Here is a 15,000-nt window from a genome sequence, read left to right on the forward strand (position 1 = left end):
ATCAGGAAACAAATAATTAAATCCCAAAGTGTCACAAGGTTGGCATAAAAAGGGTCAATAAATACACATAGAATGAGTAAATGAGCTCCAAAATACCCTTCCAATTCTGAGATATTGAAATTCTAGTATTAATTAAGCTCCATATCCATGCCATAGTGGGTTGAATAGTGGCCTCCAAGAAGCCATTCCATGCCTCAGAAACTGTGAATGGGACCTTATTTCATAAAAGAATCTTTGCAGATATAAGTAAGATCTCAAGATGAGATCATCCTGGATTATCCATGTTGGCCCAAAATCCAACAGAAAGTATCTTTTTTTTTTTTTTCTTTTTCTTTCTGAAGCTGGAAACGGGGAGAGACAGTCAGACAGACTCCCGCATGCGCCCGACCGGGATCCACCCGGCACGCCCACCAGGGGGCGATGCTCTGCCCCTCCGGGGCGTCGCTCTGCCGTGACCAGAGCCACTCTAGCACCTGGGGCAGAGGCCAAGGAGCCATCCCCAGCGCCCAGGCCATCTTTGCTCCAATGGAGCCTCGCTGTGGGAGGGGAAGAGAGAGACAGAGAGGAAGGAGGGGGGGTGAGGGTGGAGAAGCAAATGGGCGCTTCTCCTATGTGCCCTGGCCGGGAATCGAACCCGGGGCCCCCGCACGCCAGGCCGACGCTCTACCGCTGAGCCAACAGAAAGTATCTTTATAAGAGACACACAGAGGAGGGACACAGACAGAAAGGGAGAGGCCATGTGACTATGGCACAGATTGGAGTAACGCTGCCTTTAATCAAGGAAGCTGAGGAATGGTGGCTGTTTCTGGAAGGGAGAAGAAGCAGGAAGGCTGCTCCTCCAGAGCTGTTAGAGGGAGCGCAGCCCTTCGGACATGTTGAGTTTATATTTCTGGTCTTCAGGACTGAGAGAATAAATGTCTGCGATTTTAAGCTACCCAGCCTGGGGTAGTTTGTGAGGGCAGCTTGCGGAACTAACATCCACGGAATCTTTCAGCTATGTTGTATTCTGAGCCAGTGATTCTCAGCTCTGAGGGCACCTCCGGATGACCCGGAGAACTGATACGACAGGCTACAGCCCAGGTCACAGCCCAGAGATTCCGCGTCCTTGGGCAAGCGGTGCAGGCTGGCTCCGGTGGACAGTCTGAGTTGAAAATTATCACTTAATTAGTCACAACTTAATACCATGGGGTGACACAGAAGTACATGGAATCGGAACAGCAATATAAAAAAATTTTAACCTTAGGAAATGGCTTTGGAATTAATAATCTGTATTGTCATGCCCTAATATATTCTTAAGAACTATTGAGGTCCTTTTGTCGCTCAGGTAGTCCTGTCCTGCCCCTGAAGGGGAAAATGGCTGTTTTGACAGATCTGGATGCTGCCCTTGCTGCCCCTGAAACACCAGGGAAAGCATCCTTCTCGATCGACAATGCTTAACTTTAACAGGACTCAAAAGACGTCATTTTCAAGCCTTCGCTGCAAATTGTTTCATCACCTTCCTTACAATGAGATAATCACAATTTTGAATTTCTAGTGGCATGGTTCATCATGTAACTAAAAAAAAAAAAATCTGCAGCCTAGATGTGCTGAATAGGAGAATAGAACATTATTATTTGGAGGGGAGAGGGTCCCTAATTGTGGAAAAAAGCAATTCCTTATATGTCAGCCCTAAATAAATGTTTCTTTATTTCTGAAGTTGTGTGACCTCTTGTGGTGGTCTTTCTAGCACGTCAGGAAGCAGTCAGGAGTGAATTGCAGTTAGCAGTGTGTACTCATCTATAAAGGGCCTTTGACAACGAGCTCACTGCATCTATTGACTCCCTGGGAAGTCTGAGGTCACAAGCTTGGCTGGAGCATATGAGCCCAGATAATGAAGATGGTTTTACCCTCTTGACACAAAGCCAGAAAGTTCATCTACTTCACTGTGCACTTTGGGTCATGTGCTAACCATGAGGGTTTCTCTAACACTAATCCCCCTAATGATGGCTTCTCCTAGCCCTCACACAAACCCCACAAAGCCCCGTGGCTTGGCAATCCAGACAGAATAAAGGCAGCCCGGTGTTTGGATTTTGAACTGAGTTCAAGGCAATTAAAGTCATGGGCTAAGGAGAAAGGAGGGGCTTTAGAAATACCCATGTAATAAGTAGTATGACTAGAGTGCTCTGCAAATTAACTCAATTAGACAAAGCCTGATTTAACAGGGGGAAGATGGTGAGAAGCGCTACCCTCATTAAGTTGGGCTGTTAGAGGCGCCTCTAATAAAATTAAATTTGTTTTAGTTGTTTGGATCACATAAAAGAGTCTGTGCATGTGCACATGTGCACATGCATGGGTTCTGTGATTTTGAGGGTATTTTTTTAAAGAGGAGAGGAATAGACCGCAAAAGAAAAATATATTTTAAAATCTCCAAATCAAAAACTGAGTGAATGCTCAGGAGCTCAAGTGGGAGAGAAGAAGAAAGTTGTTTGGTAGTGGAAGGTGAGAGAAGGTTCTCCCAATTATAAAGCCATGAGCCCCCTGCAGTGGGGGCTTCTGCTCAGTTGCCTGGGTTATGGAATCCTGCCCAGAGCCCAGGCGCAGTTCCCCCGGGTCTGCATGACGGTGGCCAGCCTGGTGTCCAAGGAGTGCTGCCCGCCTTTGGGTGCGGAGCCGGCCAATGTCTGCGGCTCTCAGGAGGGCCGCGGCCAGTGCACGGAGGTACAAGCCGACACCCGGCCCTGGAGTGGTCCTTACGTCCTGAGAAACCAGGATGACCGAGAGCGGTGGCCACGGAAGTTCTTCAACCGGACCTGCAAGTGCACAGGTGAGGGGGACCCGTATGGGGAAACGTGCTGCTCCAAAGTTAGTGGGGAGGGCCCGGCTGGGAATGCTGCCCCTCGTAAGGCAGGGATGAGGCTCATTTGACTGTGAGACTAGGTTTTGAGAGGAAAAGCACGTTTGTTTCTCGTAGGCAGCAAATTGAGTAAGGCTGTTGTCTTGGTCATATTCTTCCAACCCTCTAGTGCATGTAGTTATGAAATCTAAATAAACAATACACGGGCCAAGCCTGGCTATATGAACTCATGCCAACATACCACTGGCTTGTCCGTTGGAAGCTAAAGAGCTCAGGAGTCAGCTTTGAAACCCAGAGCAAGTCCTTTCACGATGCAATGCCCTCTCCTGAAATGGGTTTGTACTTGTTGGAGAGAGGGGTGGGTGAGGTTGGAAGACAGGCATGCAAGGCAGGTGTTCTGTATAGTCCTTGTCTCAGCGTTTCTAATGGTTTGAACAGATCTCAGGCAGGGTAAAGGCGATGCCTGGGTTGTAACTCTGCCAAAGTCGGAGAGATGTGGTGGGTCAGAGCTTTCTCAGCGATCTGGAGAAGGAAGATTGTGATCAGATAACAATGGCTTTTTTCACTCTTGTCTGGGTTTGATGTGGGCATTTCCGATTTGTTCCGTGTCTCTCTTTTCAGCCTTGTTCTCTCTTATTATCCATTTCTTTGAAATCTCTGTGCCCTTCTTGTTCCTCTGACTCTTCCGTGCCTTCTCAGGTCCTCTTGGGCAGGGCTCCCATCCAGTGTCAGCAGCATGCACAGCAGTGATAGAGTCTCACAGGCTGGCAGGGCACTGGAAACACAAGAAAACATATGCAGCAACTTGAACAAAGCTCTTGGACACTGTTCTACAGTCTCCAGCTGCATAAGAGTTTTTCTTTTGTAAGTTATGTTTTTATTATGTTCTTATATGATAGTGGACCATAGGAAAATACAGATAGTTGAACTATGTAAGGGTATAAAAAGTAAACTAAGGGAATGTATAAAGGATTGTGATATAAATGTAGAAATGATGCTAGTTTTTTCAACTTTAATTCTGGCTTATAATAATTTTTGTAGCCATATTATTAATTCTGTGTTACAAAGCATCTGTTAGTTTTACCTTGAGCATTCATTTGGACAAGAAATTCTTTTTTCTTCTTTTTCCAAATGAGAGGAGGGGAGATAGTGAGACAGAGTCCCACATGTGCCCCAATTGGGATCCACCCAGCAACCCCCATCTGGGACTGATGCTCTGTCTGTCTGGGGCCATGCTTGCAATGAAGCTATTTTTAGTGCCTGAGGCGGAGGCTCCACAGCGCCATCCTCAGTGCCTGGGACTGATGTGCTCAAATCAATCAAGCTATGGCTACAGGAGGAAGAAAGAGAGAGAGAAATAAAAAAGAGGACGAGGGGAGGAAAAGCAGATGATCGCTTCTCCAGTGTTCCCTGATGAGGAATTGAACAAGGACATCCACACACAGGGTAGATGCTCTACCACTGAGCCAACCGGCCAGGGCCTGGACATAAAATTTTTAATAGCATATTGAATATATACTATCCATTTTTTCTAAGCTAATTGAGCATTTGCTTTATAGATATTATCTCATGAGTTCTCATGGCTTTTTAGTCTAATGAGAAGCAGCTGATTTCATGTTACCTATGCAATTGGAAACCAGTAACTTCTTTGCCCATGACTCAAAAAATCTTCTAGAACACTTCTTTCCGGGTCAATCAATGTTAGAGTACCACAGAATACAAAGGTTGGAAATCTTTATGTGATAGAATCTTGAGACAGAAGGTATTAGAAAATCAGATATAATATTTAACACTTCTTATCAACATTTTATTTTATTTGACCTGGGTAACAAGTTTGGTTTTTTTTAAAGGCAGGGATGGAAAGAATAGAGAATGGCAGAATAGAAGGAATAATTGTGATCTCCTTTTCTTGAGGGAATGCTTATAAATATATCTCTAGAAGTGATGATAACTTAGGGTCACAGTGACCTGTATTCATAACATAAAAGGGGGTTCTGGCTGGGTAGCTCAGTTGATTAGAATATCCTCCCAATAATCCAAGGTTGCAGATTCAATCCCTGGTCAGAGGCAGAGGACCAGAAACAGTACCTGTCCTATAAGTCCAGGCTGTGAGGACCTCACATGTCCGTAAGCCAGTCAAAGGAAGCATGGCTTCCTTAGGGTATAGGTCTCCAACTCTGACCATTGTCAAGACCATGACTGCTTCTGAAGCCCACTACCAAGTCATGGCTCACCCTTTCCTTCCATGTTTGTTCTGTCTGGACTCATTAAGGACCATAGTTTTTTCCATCCCAACTTTGGGTGGCTAGATGGTTTTTACTTTTGGTCTTAGGACTAAATCTCTAGTCACTAAGCTGAAAAGTTATTTAGTATACACAATAATTATTATAATATGTCATATGTTCCAAAGCAAGACACATGTCTTTAATTGTATTCTCCCTAAAGAATGAGTTGCTTGCTTTGCTAGGGTAGCTTTTTCATGGTTTAGAAGCCAGTCTTCAGAATTTAACCCTGATCTTGAGTGCTCCAAAGCCCTCTTCTCTGGTAGGTTCATAATTAGTTTGCAAATAAGACCCCAGGGATTCTTCTAGGGTGACCCAAAATGTAAAGAAGAGGTGTAGATTAACTTCTGGCAAATTGATTATTGATGATCTTGAACTTTGTTAAATCAGTGGAAAAATAAACATGCCATTTGCCTGTTGCTGGACATTAAGGTTGTTTCTATATCTTGGCTATTGGGAATAGTACTGCAATGAATATGGAAATGTTAACATCTCTTTGAGATCCTGATTTCAATTCCTTTGGATAAATATCCAAAAGTGAGATTGCTGAATTATATGATAGTTCTATTTTTAAGCTTTTGAAAAGCCTTTATACTGTTTTCTATAGCAGTTTTATGCATTCCCACCAGTAGTGTACAGGTTTCCAATTTTCACATATCCTAGCCAAGTGGTGTATATGTGCGATTAAATACTATCCAGCCTGAAAAAAAATAAGAAAATTCTGCAATATGTAAAAACATGGATGAACCTAGAGGATATTATGCTAAAGAAATGTCAGCTACAGAAAGAGAAATACTGAAGGAATCACTTATATGAGGAATCTAAATTAATCAAATTGAGCAAGATAAGTTCTACAGTTCTGTATAGCTTTGTAACTACAGTAATGTATTGTACACTTCAAAATGTGTTAAGAAGGTAGATATCATGTTTAGTGTTCTTACCACAAATTTTTTTTAAATAAAAAATTAACATACCATAGTCTCTATGATCTTGAAGTTGGTAAAAGATTTTAGCTTATTTAATTAAAAAGAATGAAAACTAGCCCTGGCCAGTTGGTTCCGTGGTAGAGCATCAGCCCAGCATGTGGATATCCTTGTTTGATTCCTAGTCAAGGCACACAGAAGCAATCATTTGCTTCTCTACCCCTTCCCCCCCCTCTCCTTCTCCTGCAGCCATAGCTTGATTGATTTGTGAAACTTGGCCCCAGGCACTGAGGATAGCTCCATGAAACCTCTGCCTCAGACACTAAAAATAGCTTGGTTGCAAGCATGGCCCCAGATGGACAGAGCATTGACCCTGGACAGGGATTGCAGGGTATATCCTGGTCAGAGTAATGAGGGATTCTTTCTTTCTGTCTTCTCTCCTCTCATTTGGAAAAAAAAGGAAAAAAAATGAATGCAAACTCTGAAGGGAAAAAAAATCTTAAATTATGTCTCAAATTCTTTAGAGAAAACTTCTATATTTTCTATGGGAATAAATTGAAACCAAACATTATTGAAATTAATTGTCAGGAAGAACTGAATTTCAGGAGACTTGGCCATTTACTTCACAAGTTGTACCTTTCAGTTGGCATTTCTGAGACTGATCAGTTGTAACTGTGTTTCTAAACTTTTGAAAAACATGCACACCAAATAGTTTTAGAACAGTTGTCTGAGAAGATCTTGTTTGTACAAGTGACTAATTGCCTCCATTTTTCAATCTCTGAAATGGGGATAATGATGAAACCACACCTGCAAAATCCTTTTGAGCTCTATAGATGAAAGGCCCTATGTGAGTAGAAAGTATTGTTATTAAAATAATAGAATCCCTAATTAAAAGGAATAGGCTATTTGGCGCTCCTTATAAATTCACTAATTGGTGGCCTTTAAGCTTATTTAGTCTAATAGCTTTCTGAGGTTGAGCTGATGTAGTTCATGTAGGAACGTGCGTAGTCTGGTTACCCTTAGTCTCTTTCCATTTGTATCCCAGTCCTAAGTAGGTATTGGACTTTGTTTTCTTAAATTTAATTTTTGTCAAGAACATATTCAATAGTAGATAGATAGATATCTAGGGATTCTTTATTTTTTCTCTCTCCATTTCTAAAAGGCCCCTCTTCCATTTTTTGCTGCTGCTATTGGTGGATTAAAGGAAAAAGTTAACTTGTTAAATTGATGTAAGAAACTACTAGGAAATTTAAATTAAAGAAATAAACATTTTGAGTACTAGGTGTTACATTGTTGAACTTTTCAGTTATCTTCAGCATTTTAACAAAATATTTGGACCAGGTTTAGAAGCTAAAAAATGAAAAAGATCTGCAGAGCATTGGAATATTTTTTTCTGTGGCATGGTAAAAAAATGAATTTTTTTATTGAATACATTTCTGGGTCACAAGTGAGTTGAAATTCAGACAAATATTTCCTTGTTTGTACTCCTACAATTGCTTTTCATGGGCAACCTTGGCTTTGTGAAAAGACACATCTGTGTTCAACAAAATTGTGAAAGATCTCTGGTTTTCTGAGCCAGAATTAACATCTTGTCTTTTGTCTCCCTGGTGTTTGGTTTGTTCCTCTGTTTTCACTTTCGCCACAGGCAGACTTGCATTGATATGTCATTGTGTTCATATCCATCTACCCTAGATGAAGGCACTGTACATTATTTATGTTTGTATCCTCTAGTGCTTATTTTATTCTGTTCAATTATTCTTGGCTTTCTTCATTATGAACCCAACCAATGTTTTATTTAGCACCAATAGTGTTAGGCCCCTAAGGTACAAAAAGGAAAAAACATTACGTGATTTTTAATACGTTGGTAGTATAGTGGATGAGTAAGACAGATATGAAAACAAATACTTACATGGTACTAGTTGATAAGTGGTATCCAGTAATACCAGTAATAATAACAATATAGAGCTTACTATGCACCAGACACTGTTTTGAGTGTTCTAATATATTTACATGCTTGTTTTCCATAAGAACAATACAAAGTAGCCTGACCTGCAGTGGCACAGTGGGTAAAGCGTCGACCTGGAATGCTGAGGTTGCCAGTTCAAAACCCTGGGCTTACGTAGTCAAGGCACATATGAAAGTTGATGCTTTCTGCTCCTCCCCCTTTCTCTCTCTCTCTCTCTCTCTGTCCCCTCTCTCTAAAATGAATAAATAAAATCTAAAATAAATAAATAAATATATGTTTAAAAAAAAGAGCCATATGAAGTAGAACTCTTACCCCAATATGACAGTTTTCGAGAGGTGAAATCCAAAGTTACAAAGTGTGGCAATTTGTGAATGCACATAAAACCGTGGGAGCCCAGAGGAAGGCATGCTCGATTTCAGCTGCCCTTTAGGTAGTAGGTATTAATCAAGAAAATTGTTGAATAAATGGCTGAAGGAGATAATTAGTTACTGGTAATTTTGTTTCAAGCAACTGAAAATAATCATGTAAAGAAAGAGTAGGAATCTTAAAGCTCATGATGAATTACTCAGTTTGAACAATGAGATCCCAAAATTCAAAGACAAGTTTTATGCCTTTAAATGTAGAAATGTATTGATTTTATTATTTCAAAATTTAGGTCTGCTGTTTCTTAGAATTTTGAAGGAAAGAATTACGTTTTTATTTTAGAACTGTATATATCTACCTCCAGTCATCTGGCTATAGGTGAACAGCTGGAAGTTTGGGTGTTTAGTATTCTTCAGATGCATTTTATTCAATCAGTCCTCAAAAAATACTTTATTTTTTATAAAAGCTGCCAGAATAGGTCATACATTTTCATTAAAGATGTTTTAAAAGTAATTATTGTACAATTTTCAGTCAAGATGGTGATGTAGGTAAATTCAGTACTCAAATTCTCCCACAACCACATCAAAATTACAACTAAACTACAGAACAGCCATCATTTAGAACCACCTAAAATCTAGCTAAATATAAAAACTATAATTAAAGATATAAAGAAGAAGCCACATTGAGACTGATCTGAAGGGTGGATGAGAATCAGAGATATGGAACAGGCTGGTCCCCAGCCCATGTATGGTAGAGATGAACGGGAAGCAATTGAATGATCTGGAATTGGGACATGATCTGGAGAGGCAGCTTTCTCCTAGACATAAGTGCTGGCAGAGGCCATTGTTCCTGTATAGAGATGGCAGGCAGGTGCCATATCTGAGTCTCTATCAACCTTGCTTATACTGTTCGCCTATCCTGGTGATTACCTGAGACCCGGACCCACCCAATTTGCAGTCCCATACAAGCTATTTCCAATGGATTTTCCATATGAATGTCCTGTCTTGGATCATGCTTCAGGCTTTCTTAAAATCTCTCAAACAAGCAACATCTGGCTTTGGTGTACCCCTTACATCTCTCTAAGTGGACCCTGGTCTGGTACTAGCAGCAACCAGCTTTAGTTTGCAGCTTGGCCTCTCCTGAGCGCCTCTAAGCCCAGCACAGGTAGCAGCCATCTGCAGATCACTTTGTAGCTCATGCTGGGTGGTCCTGGGTAGGGCACAGGTGGTGGATAACCTTGGTCTGCACCTTCTGGGAGGACTCAGAGCCACTCTACAGTGACACATTCAAGGGGTAGACTTAGTAAGCACCAGAGCCCCACTGAAGTAAGTCCTGCTCCATGGTGTGGGGCCAGGCACAGCTGATCCTTCATGATGGTCGCAACCATGCTTGAAGCCCATCTGCCTGGGACAAATCCCTCCCATTGTCATCATGCCAATAGCAATCAAAGTTCTAATACAACAGAAGGGTACGCACAGCCCACATGGGAAGTGCATTTGGAGTGCTCAGCTCAGGTGATTAAGGATGCTGTGCCACTGAACCCTACAGAATACCTACTATATAAGGCCACTCTACCAAGCCTGGGAGACTGAGTAGCTCTGTAAAATACATATACATCAACACAAAGAGGCACCAAAATGAGGAGACAAAGAAACATGCCCCTAATGAAAGAACAGAACAAAACTCCAGAAAAAGAGCTAAACAATATGGAGATAAGCAATCTACTAGAAACAGGGTTCAGAACACTGGTTATGAGTATGCTCAATGAACTTAAGGGAAGAGTGGGTGAACTTGGTGAGAAAATCAACAAAGACACAGGAAACAAAAATGGAACTAGAAAACAAAATAGAACTATTCAGAAATCAAGAATATAGTAACTGAAATGAAGAATACATTACAGGGAATCAATAGTTGGAATAGATGAAGCAGAGGTTCAAATCAGAGATTTGGAAGAAGTAGAAAACCACCAATTAGTACAGCAAAAAGAAAAAAATAGTCAGAAAAGAAATGAGGCTAGTGACCTCTGAGACAACTTTAAGTATACCAATATTCTTATCCTAGGGGTTCCAGAAGGAGGAGAGATAGATAGCAAAAAATTGAAAATCTATGTGAAAAAATAATGACAAAATTTTTTTCTAACCTGGTGAAGGAAATAGACATACAAGTTCAGGAAGTGCAGAGAGTCCCAAACAAAGGAAACCCAAAAAGGCCCAAATCAAGTCACATTATAATTAAAATGTCAAAGGTTAAAACAAACAAACAAACAAAATGCCAAAGGTTAAAGATAGAGAGACAATCCTTTTTATTTTTTTATTTAGTGAGAGGAAGGGAGGCAGAGACAAACTCCCGCATGTGCCCCAACTGGGGTCCACCCAGCAAGCCCACTAGGGGGCAATGCTCTGCCCATTTGGGGCCCTTGCTCTGTGGCAACCAGAGCCATTTGTTTAGCACCTGAGGTGGAGGCTATGGAGCCACCCTCAGCACCCGGGGCCAACTAGCTCTAACCGAGCCATGGCTGTAGGAGGAACTGCGGGAGCACAGCGTGGAAGCATCCGTAGCTCACATGTAGAATTAAGGGTGACCCTGTAAAGGGTCCATGGGAGCTTAAAGGGGGAGTAGGTAACCTAGGCAACCAAGGAGGAAGAACAAGTAAAAAGATCTGGAAGCGTGAGATGGAGGAGGAGGTGATCCGGAGAGCTGGTCACCCAGGTTAACCGCTTTTCTCCTCCTATCTTCTGGGAGATAAAGTATTATTTTCCCTCTTTGTTTCAACATTTGACTCCAATGATTTTGGCAGTAACAAAAGCAGCGCTCAAGGCTAAGAGGAGAAAAGTCAAAAGCAAGCGAAAATAATTTAAACGTCAGTGTTAATCAGAAAGCTGCTTAGAGATTAAGATGGCTAGTCCTTGTTCCCTGGGATGACAGAGCAGAGACATTTGTGCAACCACAGGGAACCTGCAGTGATTTGCATTTCCTGACACCGTGGCAGCTAATTGACCTTTATGACCTGACAGCTTCCATTGATTTTGTCTTAACTCTGTCTCCTTTGTGAAATAAACCAGCTTTCTCACTTAGTTTTTCCTGTAAATTCTTGAAAATCAGCTTATTTATTTGGGTTTCACTTTTAGCTTAGTGTATACGCTCTTCTCCGAATCAATGAACTGTGTCAGCCTTTCAGTGTACGCCACAGGACGGTAGGGCTCAGCAGCGTGGATGTCGAGGCTGCTGCTCAGTCCCAGGGAGGGGCAGGGGGAGGACATAGGAAGGAATCCCTGGGGCATGGCCAGTGAGGAGAAGAAGTATGTAGAGGACAACATGGGATAAGTTTGCTAGGGCCACTATAGCAAAGAACCGCAGACAGGGTGACAAACTGTATTGTCTCACAGTTCTCGAGGTCTGAAGTCCAAGATCAAGATGCCGGCAGGTTTGGCTGTCTTCTTTCCGTGTCTTCACTATCTGTGTAACTGTCTGTGCCCAACTTTCCTCTTCTTATAAGGACACCAGACATACTAGATGGAGGGCCACTATCATGACCTCAGTTTAACTTTAATTACCCCTTTAAATACACTCTCTGCAAAGACAGTCACATCCTGAGGTACTGGGGATTAGGACTTCAACATATTAACTTGGGGGGAGACCAAGTTCAGCCATAACAGCATGTCATACATTCAATATTCTGTCTTTGCAGGAAAAATTTTTAGGGAACTTTCTAGTGTTCATTTTGAGATACTTGTACAAACATTTCAAGAGAATAAAGGATAGAAATTGCCTTTCTTTTCCCTCTTGTAAGCACCTTCATCTTCTCTTCCATTCTATCCTAAGTTCAAATTCAGAAATTCCTTCCAAACTACATAAACTTACTTATGCCATCTCTTCCCCACCCTCTCCTCCCTTAAATACTCTAGGGAACTTTGCTGGCTACAACTGTGGAGACTGCAGGTTTGGCTGGACTGGCTCCAACTGCGATCAGAAGAAACCACTGGTTGTTCGACAGAACATTCATTTTTTGACGCCTCAGGAGAGAGAGCAGTTCCTGGGTGCCTTAGACCTCGCAAAGAATACCACACACCCTGACTACGTGATCACTACGCAACACTGGCTGGGGCTGCTTGGGCCCAATGGGACCCAGCCACAGGTTGCCAACTGCAGCATTTACGATTTCTTTGTGTGGCTCCATTACTATTCTGTAAGAGATACATTATTAGGTGGGTGTTGTTCTTAAATGAAAGCATATTATTATAGGTTTGGTTTTGGGGGTGGGTGGGTGGAAAGTAGTTTCAGGCAAGTGAATTCACAAGAGCACAAGCTGAAGGAAGGGTTAGGTTTGTGAAAATCAGACAATTGTCAAATGCCGCCTACAGTTAGGCTGGAGCAGTTTCTTCCTGTACATTGGCTGCAGTCATGTGAAAATGTTCTCTCCTGTGGTTTGTGGTTTGATTTCAAAGTCGAACTCTTCTCTACAACATTAATTCTCAAAGGAAAAGTGAAGACAAGTTTCTTTTGATGCCAGAAGAAAACATTTCTAACTCTGGCCATGGAAGCCCTCTTTGACCTTTTCTTCAAATTAGAGGAATTAACTGAATATGTGTTAAAGCATGTGAAACGTCTTTGGGCAGAATTAGAGTGTTTGTGCTAGAAGTGTCACATTGAATTCACATGTATTAGTTTTCAGATGTTCAGGTCATCATTTATGGTGCCCATGCACTGCTGGGATGCCCAGGGTTTTTCTGGAGTTGTATTGTCATGAAAATCATAAGCTGAGCCACAGCAATGCCGTGTTCCTTCTGGCTCAGTTACTGTCTACAGCTACAGTGCCCTGCCCTTCTGGACCCTAAACATTGAGGCCTGGGTTGGACTTGGAATGGGGGTTTGTCTGCTGGGAACTTCATTAATCTAGTAGGTTCAGCTTCATCCTCAGTCATTTTTCAGTCAGGGGAAAACCATAGACACTAGTTTGTTCCAGGAGGGTTTGAATCCATTCCAGGGTCTGCTCAATACAGTTCTGAACCCTTGGCTATACCTGCAATTATCTCCCATCTGGAAACCCCTATTGGGTGTCAGGGTGAATGAGGACATCAAGCTCACTTTGAACAGTCCCACTCTCATTTGGAACTGCCCATCCTTGCGTTTATCACTGGTTCCCCATCACTTCCTTCTCCCTCACCATTTTTTAAATTTAAATTTAAATTTTTTTAAAATTAAAAAATGTTCAATTACACTTGACAAACAATATTATTCTCCTTCATAATTATGTTTTGAGAACTTTAAACTTTGTTCTGGATTAAAACCTTTAAAAAGGACTGTGTAGCTAATAGCAGCAACAATAGCCCTTTCCTCAATGTGAGTCTCTTAAAATCGTGCCTCTCGGGTAAGCATCTGTCTCTCTTTATTGATAGATAAAGAGGTTCCTCTGGTCATAAATCTTTATAGCTTTCTCATCATGACTCTGAGGAATTGTTGCTTTATGAGAAGCTAGTCTCTCAAGAGGAAAAGAACTCTATAGTTTCTAGTTGTATCCAGAAATTAAATTTATATTCATGTCTTTTCAGCTCTCCGAAGTTATTATAGGTACTTTGAAAAAGAACTAAAGTTAGCTAAAGTTTCTACATAATCATCAAAGCTGTTATAAAAGGGGAAAAGTGGGTGGAACAAGCAGTAGGGAGGTCATTATATTGCCTACAACTTTTCAGTGAAATTGGCAGTCCAGTGGCCAGCAAATTGGTTCGAATGTACCAGTATATATTTTTCTCTCTTCTAGTCTCGGCAACCAGGCTTGTTAGCCAATAGTTGTAACTGATTGATGGTGAAGGCAAAATCTGTAAAAGTTGTGAAAATTCATTTTGGTTATATAAATGCTGAAGTAGATTGAGTGTGGTAGAAGTTTCTTTATTCTTAATTAATCCCTCCCTTATCAATGTATGCATTTGTAAATAATTGGTTAGAAAATGTTTTGTAAAAATATATTTTGCCTGACCAGATGGTGGTGCAGTGGATAGAGCATTGGCCTGGGATGCTGAAGATTTAGGTTTAAAATACTGAGATCTCTATTTTGAGTGCAGAGTCACCTGAGCTTGAACCCATGGCTTGAACCTGGGGTCAGAGACATGACCCCATGGTCACTGGCTTGAGCCCAAGGGTTGATGGCTTGAGCTCAAGGCTGCTGGCTTAAGCTCAAGGCTGCTGGCTAAAGCCAGCAGTAATTGGCTCAGCTGGAGGCCCCCTCATCAAGGCACATATGAGAAAGCAATCAATGAACAACTAAGGTGCTGCAATGAAGAATTGATGTGTCTCATCTCTTTCCCTTCCTGTCTGTTTCTGTCTGTCTCTCTTTCTTGCTAAAAAAATAAAAATAAATAAAAATGTATTTTATTTTGGTCTTAATGATCTATTACATCGGCTACTGTGATTTCATTTTAATGAAATACAGTATTGCTTAAAATTAAATATATTTATATAACATGGGCTCTTAAATCTGAAAGTGATCCGGATTTCTCTGGGTCTCTGGGGACAAACTTTTGAGAGATGTAGAGGAATTTATCCTAAAACTGAGTTGCTTCTAAAATTGTTTTGGTGTTGATGTTGTTGCTTTCAGAAAAATAAATGACAAAAACAATTTTTTTGGACAAGAAAATC

At 41.4% G+C, this 15,000-nt stretch overlaps 1 protein-coding gene across 1 annotated transcript in view; it reads left to right on the forward strand.

Annotated features, from left to right (window-relative positions):
• The first annotated feature begins 2,072 nt into the window (after window positions 1-2,072).
• Window positions 2,073-15,000, forward strand: part of DCT (dopachrome tautomerase) — a 41,915-nt gene continuing 28,987 nt past the window's right edge. Inside the window, exons 1-2 of the mRNA XM_066380689.1 lie at window positions 2,073-2,803; window positions 12,273-12,572. Of these exons, the coding sequence (XP_066236786.1) occupies window positions 2,509-2,803; window positions 12,273-12,572 (595 nt within the window). The 5' untranslated portion in view covers window positions 2,073-2,508. The remainder of the gene's footprint in view (window positions 2,804-12,272; window positions 12,573-15,000) is intronic.

The sequence above is a fragment of the Saccopteryx leptura genome, chromosome 4 (genome assembly GCF_036850995.1).
Source record: "Saccopteryx leptura isolate mSacLep1 chromosome 4, mSacLep1_pri_phased_curated, whole genome shotgun sequence".
Classification (NCBI taxonomy): domain Eukaryota; kingdom Metazoa; phylum Chordata; class Mammalia; order Chiroptera; family Emballonuridae; genus Saccopteryx; species Saccopteryx leptura.